The sequence below is a fragment of the Zeus faber genome, assembly GCF_960531495.2.
Source record: "Zeus faber genome assembly, chromosome: 1".
Classification (NCBI taxonomy): domain Eukaryota; kingdom Metazoa; phylum Chordata; class Actinopteri; order Zeiformes; family Zeidae; genus Zeus; species Zeus faber.
The window spans coordinates 41,249,860-41,258,413 of NC_137193.1; the positions used below are offsets into that span (position 1 = coordinate 41,249,860).

The window sequence follows — 8,554 nt, forward strand, 5'->3', positions numbered from 1 at the left end:
GTCTTATGTAATCAAATTTATTTTTATTCGATTATGTCTGGTTTACACTCAACTTATCTTGTCTAATGTAATGTTATATCATCGTATTACAGTGGTACCTCGACTTACGACTGTAATTTGTTCGATAAGAACGGTCGTATGTTAAAACAGTCGTATGTCGAAGCAATTTTTTCCCATATAAATTATGAAATCATGAAAAGTGAAAATAAACAAAATACACAGCACAAACACAGTAAATATGAAAAAAATATCCATAAGCCACGAACTACGTGCACACACGCTGACTGACCGCCGACTGTCCGCCGACGCGCCAACTGCAAATTTCCACGGTCGTATCTTGGAGCAGTCGGTCGCAAGTCGATACAAATTTTCGCAACTATTGCTACTTGTATCTTGGATTAGTTGTAAGTAGATGCAGTCGTAAGTCGAGGTACCACTGTATATCTGATCTGTACTTAACTTATCTTTGTATTGTGTAACCAAATTTAATCTTATTCGATTATGTCTGGTTCACACTCAACTTATCTTATGTCTTATGCTATCATCTATCAGATAATAGCGTATAATATTTGATCATATGATATCTTCTTGGAAATTAGAGGTAGATTTTTTTTATCTTTCTTTACATTTATAAAGGTTATATCTTCTTTCTTAAATGTGATCACTGATATAACATACACAATTAATCAAAGTGTATATAGTTATATGTAAAACAAACAAACAAACAAACAAACAAAAAAACGCAAAAACTTCTGGAAATTATGTTGTTTGACTTGGTGACAGACTATCTAGGTAAATGCAAGAAACTTAAACAATGCTCATTGGATAATAGAGTAACATTTAAAGCACTGTGTGTCACAAAAACAAACAAAAAATAAATTGTTACATTGCTCAATTATTCATTTGGCCAAAACAATAGAAATAATAACGATTTCATGGGTTTACAGGATGACCACCTATGCTTGATTATTAGACATTTTGTCATATTATGCTATGGCTACCACAATGTAGATAAGAGTATCGTTTAGCCCTCACCATTTCTGCCCTTTCCTCAACTAAGAACGTTCCTTCTCCTGGTGATGTCCCGTCTCGACTACTGCAACACTCTCTTAACAGGCTTGCCGGCCTGTGCGGTGAAGCCACTACAGATGATACAGAATGCGGCAGCGCGACTGGTGTTCAACCAGCCAAAGAGGGCACATGTCACTCCCCTGCTCATCGAGCTCCACTGGTTACCTGTAGCCGCCCGCATCAAGTTCAAGTCTCTGATGCTGGACTACAGAGTGATTGCTGGGAATGCTCCCACCTACTTAAATGCTCTTGTAAGAGTACATGTTGCCCCCCGGATGCTGCGCTCGTCAAATGAGCGTTGCCTGCCTCTGCCGGCCATACAGCCACGGCAATCCAGGTTATTCTCATTTGTAGTTCCACGTTGGTGGAACGAGCTGCCAAAAACGACCAGAGCAGGGACCTCCCTCTCCGTCTTTAAGAAGCACTTGAAGACCCAGCTCTTCAGTGAGTACCTCCTGTCCTAACTTACAATTACTTAGCACTACCTAGCAGTATTTATTTATTGTTACACTGATGTCTCTGTCGCAATGTAGCTTGAATGTCATTCTCCCTTGTAAGTCGCTTTGGATAAAAGCGTCTGCGAAATGACTAAATGTAAATGTAAATGTTCTCCTGCTGCTGTAAGCAGTTCAACAAATATAGTTCTTAAAATGAGTGCAGGCCTTACCTCGAGCCAGCGTGCTGTTAAATGCAGCAGATTCACTGAGGTGTCGATGACTTCACTATGAGATGTCACACAGCATGAGCAACGCTAATCAAAGGCACTATTCTTATTTTGAGGTTATATCGCAGTATGAGTTGACCTATACGGAGGCGGGGGAAGAGGGCTGTAACGTTCTGTTGCTATTAGGACCAGGAACTATTTACTCCTCGCCATGCTTATTGTTCTTGTGTTTTTTGTTCGTTGCATTATCGTTCTTTTTTTGTTCGATCCGTGTTTGTTTTGTGGTGGTTTTGGTGGTCTGTCACTGTTCCCTCACGTTCATATTGCATTGTCATAACGAGATGGTTATGCAACTGCAACTTGAAGGTTTATTTTCTATAACAGTTTCACTCATAGTCTTGTCACATACTGTGTTTTTAGCTTCACAGAATATTGATTTTAAATTATTTTCTTACTTGTATGCCTAGTTTCAGAGTTTCCAATATGAAAAACACAAATTCACGCTACAAAAATAATAGACTAACCTTTTACTGTTTCTACTGGTGAAATGTCTAGTAAATCTCTTCCATTGTAGTTTCTATATAGCGTCACAGGATGTCACCACTAGGTAGTGTTAGGGAGTGATGCGAGTGACATGACACTGTTTCCTGGGTCAACGCTCACTCATTATACAGAAATATTGTCCGCTGATTGCCGCTATTTACCAATCAGAATGGAGTATTCCACAGAGCCTTGTAATAAAATGTAATAATAGACAGACAATCAGGTAAATATGCAGACAGCCTAAATTTTATTGAGCCACAGCATTTCTGAGATCCGCTTGTTGTAACCACGGGTGGTCAATCACTTGCTGTATGTCGGGTCGCTCAGCAGGGCTGATGTGCAGCATAAAAGAAATTAAGTCTTTACAGGACTGCGTCAACACTGCATCATGCGGATACACCACCGCCTGACGCTGGGCCTCCAGCTGTTTGCCGCGGTTGGAAAAGTCATACGGCAGACACCCTGTGGTCATGGCATAGAGAACGACCCCAAGGCTCCAAATGTCAGACTTCTTAGGGTCATGAGGCACCCCATTAAGCAACTCTGGTGGGGAATATGCCAATGAACCGCAGAATGTGCGACTCGGTTGATGGTCTGTAAACCTCGAAAATCCAAAGTCAGAGATTTTGATCTGGTCGTCCGCTGTAAGTAATATGTTGTCACACTTCAGGTCTCGGTGGACGATGTTGTTTTGGTGGAGGTATTGTACAGCGCTGACAATTTGGGTGAACATGGTCTTTGCCCGGTCCTCTGGGATTTTGCTTTCTTGTTGGATTCTCTGTTGGAGGTCAGTTGCTGCCGGCTGCATCACAATAAATATCCTCCCTTTGTTGGATTTGATGATTTCATACACACATGTAACATGGTCGTGTTTGACGATTTTGAGTATTTCCAATTCCCGAGGTAAAAACTTGTTGACCACTTCTTTTGAGAGCACTCTTTGATCCACAATCTTGATGGCAACATCACAGCCATGCTTCCCTGAGCTGGCTAGTTTGACAACGCTGAAGCTCCCTTCGCCAATTTTTCGCAAAACTTGGTAGCCCCTTTTTCTCAAAATCCCTTCGGTAGACATTATTTACAAAGTTTTGTGTTGAATTAGGCTATTGCTCTTGAAAATCTGGTGGAGGCTTGTTACAGAATCATCATGAGCATATCATATGGCGCCGCTCACTACCGAGGGGGCGGGGCGGGGATATCTGGGGAATTCCCTATACACACATACACACACATACACATACAGACATGTGTATGTGTATGTATGTGGCTTCGTCTTGTGTGGCGTAAATCTGCCAAACACTCAGATTTATCTGGGGAGAGTTGTGACCTCACAAAGACATCATGGGTTAATGCCCCCTGGTGGCCGCAGCTACCGGGGGGCAGGGTTATGTGGGGGATTCCCCTAATGTGTTTCCATGACGACTGGGTTTTATATTAGTTAGTGTGCGGCACTTCCAGCACACTTAATAAAATACCTATTCAACTAACAGCGTATATATACAGTTTGAACAGAGATGTGATGGATATTAAGATCCAGTGGCCACTGGCAGTGATATTGGAAGGGAGGGCTAAACAAAGATCTAAAACCAATGCACACACGCACATACATAAACTCATACATTCAGCTGTTTGTAATGAATTACGTGAAGGTTTGAGCTATGCTACGTGCAAGTTCTCTAATTTCTCTTATCTCTGCGGTTGACTAACTAGACCAGAGGCAGAGCGAGGTGTAATATATAAGATAAAATCCAGAGATGCAGCAGTTCAGCACCGTTGCAGTGACATGCAGCGTCTGCGAACATGGGAAACAGAAAAGACAATTCTGTAAACTCAGCATTAAGCAGAACTTTCCATGTAACCACAAAACACAAAACTTGCGGTTTGTAAATTGTTTGGAAGATTCCAATTTCTATTCTTAATTTCAAAGCAGATTAAAAATGCCATTTCATTCATAATACATCATTTCTGCTTGGGCTAGTCTACTGAAGATTGGTTGACCCCAAAGCAGCCCCCTCCAATAAACACCAGTATGGCACACTAAATGTGCCCAGGGCAGGAAATGGTTTTATCAAATGAATTAAAATTTGATCAAAAATGAACAGAAATTAGACAAAATATAAACAAATAAATATATATAATTTTTTTTTAGCACTAGAATAATTTATTAGATCAAAACTAATTTAGATTAGAGTTAGATTCAATCAATTTAATGAATACTTTAAGGGACCTTGCACCCACTACCCTGGCACCCACTATTGACCAGTCACCACTTTTAAGACTTACCGCATCAAAGATGAGGCAGTTTAAAAGAACTCTATACTTCAATACAGGTACTCCTCACTTAATGACCGAGTTCCGTTCCAAAAAATCAGGTTGCTAAGAGAATTGGCCGATAAGTGAGGACCCGTGTTTCACGATAAGGGGGCGTGGCTATTGTGAACGCTAGTGTAGTGAATCGGACAGACTGCAGGAACGAGACTGAGAGTGAGAACGGTGATGAGATGAGATGTAAACAGTGTATATAGTTTATCAAGTCTATATAGTATATATAGTATATACAGTGTACAAGGTTTATAGTGTATATATTATATATAGTTTATAGTGTATAATAATGTATATATTATGAAAAGCTGAGAATGCAAGGAGTGGAGCTGGTGAAGGCAGATGAGTTCAAGTACTTGGGGTTGACCATTCAAAGCAGCGGAGAGTGCAGGAGAGAGGTGAAGAAGAGAGTACACGCAGGGTGGAGTGGGTGGAGAAGAGTGTCTGGAGTGATCTGTGACAGAGGGGTTCCAGCAAGAGTGAAGAGGAAGGTTTATAGGAAGGTAGTGAGACCAGCCATGTTGTACGGTTTAGAGGCTGTGGCACTGACAAAAAGACAGGTGGCTGAACTGGAGGTGGCAGAGTTGAGGATGTTGAGATTTTCATTGGGAGTGACAAGGATGGACAGGATTAAGAATGAGCACATTAGAGGGACAGCTCAGGTTGAACAGTTTGGTGAAAAAATGAGAGAAGCGAGGAGCGAAATGGTTTGGACACAGGTGTAGGAGAGATGAGAGTTACATTTGGAGAAGGATGCTGAGGATGGAGCTGCCAGGCAAGAGGAAAGGAGGAAGGCCAAAGAGAAGGTTTATGGATGTGGTGAGGGAGGACATGCAGGCGGTTGGTGTAAGGGAGGAAGATGCTCAGAACAGAGGGTACTGGAAGCAGATGATATGCTGCAGCAACCCCTAACGGGAGCGGCCGAAGGTAGTATATATAGTATATATAGTAAATAGTGTATATAGTATATATAGTATATAAAGGGTGATGCGCGAGGAGATGCTTGATGCTGAGATGCCAGGCACGCAGCGCACACACCGCGGTATTGTACTATTGCTCCGTGATAGTCCGAACAGTCGTTAAACAGGTAGGTTGTGAACTGAGGATACCTGTATTTCAATTTTGTGGCTCAGACTGTCGTAAAAATGTGACGCCATTCACTTCCCATTCTACTTCAATTACTTCACATTCCAGTCCTATGCCCTGTGAAGTACAGGGTATGTTGCCATTCCAAGTGTCATTCCAAACCGTAGGGGTTTACAAAGTCCACTTCTAAATGAAGTGCTAAAGCCTCTTCCACATTGCATGGTGATTTCAGTCGTGAACGACAATGAAAAGATTGAGCAGCGCACATTTAACAAATTCAATTTGCAGATTTTCACTCTCTTCTGCGCACACACTTAATGATTTCTGTCTTTGAGGAGCATAAATCTAAAGACGGAGAACAGACAACTTTTGTGACACTTCAGCACTTCAGCCCCAATAACAATCAAACATGTCTGATTGAATAGTGACCTGGCCGATTGGAATCGTATAGAGAAAGATTTGAGTCTTCCACTCAGACACACATATATTGATGACAGCTACGATTCTACAGCGTGTCTACCCCAGACTTAGCAAATCGGCCTTGAAAATCATTCATTTGGCCCTAGCTTAAGGGAACAAATCTGAAGTTGACATCACAGATAATTGTCGCATCCATGCCCCCACAGTTTTAAGTTTTACACAGTTCAGCCTTATTCAGTTGGAGGCGTCAGCTCGAACTCCCGACTCCTGATCAAGGCTCAACAGAGCAGGAACCACTGAGACTCAGAATTCAAAGCCCGGATGCCATCCATTTTCCCTTACAAGTTGTTCTCGAAACTGCGGCCTGCCTACCGCAATGAACAGTTCCTTCGAGAACATCTGATGTTCATGAGTAGGGCTCCACCAAATTCACAGTACGTTTTGCTCAATTTCATGGACCTAAATTATCAAAAATAACAGATTTCACGGATTTTAAAAGAAAAATACTACATTTCAGAGCGATGATTAAATTACCGCCTTTAAGCACACAAAGTCAGGCTGAACCGTTCTCATATCATGCGCAGTGACATTACATCTGGTAGGTATTTTTTTTTTTTTTTACATTGTATTAAGCAGACGCTTTTATCCAAAGCGACTTACAATTATTCAAACACCGACGGACGCAGCCATCAGGAGCAATTAGGGGTTAAGTGTCTTGCTCAAGGACACTACAGCATGCTAGCAGGAGGAGCCTGGGATCGAACCAGCACCCTTTAGATTACTAGACGACCAGCTCTACCTAAAATATAACACCTGGGGGTGTTATATTTTCACATCCAATGGCGCCAAAAAATAGAAATAAAAAATCAACAGGCATGTCAAAACTGGGAGATCAGCCACTGAGGCAAACTAATCCGACAAGGAGGCAGGGAATCCCAGGTCCAGAAGGCAGGCAAGCAGGGTCAAAAACAGGCAGATCTGGAAAAAAAAAAGGCTGAATAATGGTAGACCGCTTGGCAAAACACACAAGAAAATCTGGTGGCGAACAAAGGGAAGGGGACTGGTACCTATGCTGAGGGACTAATGAGGGAATGAGCTGCAGGTCAGGAGATGGGCGGGGAAACTAGGTGAAGGGAATGAGGTGACTGGCAAGAGGGAGTGACAAGATCTGAAATGACTGGTGAGTTAGTGACATGGCATTATAACGAAACCCCAGATGCAGTTGACAAGTAGTGATGGGAATTTGTGACAGTGACAAGATTCGTTGATTGGAATACACCCCTACTCCTACTGGAGCTGAAAGTGTGTGTAGGAAGCTTCATAACCATCTCCATAAGCCCTAATTCTTTTTACTATTCTAAGAGATAGGGATGGGTGGATCAATGCTGGTGGCTCCGAGGCCTTTTCTGCTACTTGGACGTACTACGATATAATACCGACCTTATACTCCAGAACCAATTGGGACAAGTCTCGTGCAGTACACTCACCGGTGGACACATCACACACACACACACACACACACACACACACACACACACACACACACACATACAGGCGGTGTCATCACAGGCACACACACACCACCAACACCTGCTTTGAACACACCCCAACACCCTCCTGGTTACATCCCTCTCCTTTTCTCCCTCATTTACTGCCATAACTATGACAGGATGAGGCCACGTGCTGAATTGCTGTTAAGTTTTCCTGGACCTATTTAACTCTGTTTTTCGATACATCTTGTCGTCCGACGTTTGTTTTTCCGTGTACATGTTGTTTGTTTCTATGTTTATGTTTTTCCATGTACATGTTGTTGTTTCGTTCTATGTTTATGTTTATTTATCTCACCAGTGGTGAATGTCCCTCTCTTGGAGTAGTGATCAGCTGTTTATAGAGTCAAACATGGCAAAATAGTTCACCAAAGAGGGGGATTGGTGGCAGCTCTGTACAACAAAAAACTGTGCTCTTGTCATCCTACAGGTCGTCCACAGGACAGTTATTGCGGTAGTTCTTGATGATTTAAGAATTAATAGAGTTGCATTGCAGGTTGAGAATTGAAACTCCACTCCAGTGTTGTATGCCCAGCATGCTGACAGCACAGGTGAAAAAAAAAAAAAAAGATCCAGCAAGCCGTCGCAAAAATAGGAGCAGTGATATGGTAGTTACTCACAGAAACGCCACAAAGTTTTTCGTATTTCATCGAAATGAAACTTATTGAAAATGCAATTCAAATGTAATTCACGGAAAAAAGTCACCACTAAAATTAGGTAAGTTCAACTACTATCCTGAAGCTCCATAAATACGTAAACCTACGTAAATACACCATAATTGACGCACACGAGACAGGTCACCTACTGTCAGACTGCACATGTACTTACACACAACAAGGTAAGTTATAACAATGATAAGGATTGGTTTAAAGTCAAAAATAAATGGTTCTTTTGAAGAAAC

At 41.9% G+C, this 8,554-nt stretch overlaps 1 protein-coding gene across 1 annotated transcript; it reads right to left on the reverse strand.

Moving 5' to 3' along the window:
• Window positions 1-2,525: 2,525 nt before the first annotated feature.
• Window positions 2,526-3,353, reverse strand: tssk6 (testis-specific serine kinase 6; the record flags this gene model as incomplete). Its single annotated transcript, XM_080024569.1, has 1 exon — window positions 2,526-3,353. The coding sequence occupies one exon, from the start codon at window positions 3,351-3,353 to the stop codon at window positions 2,526-2,528; it is 828 nt and encodes a 275-aa protein (XP_079880695.1).
• Window positions 3,354-8,554: the final 5,201 nt, after the last annotated feature.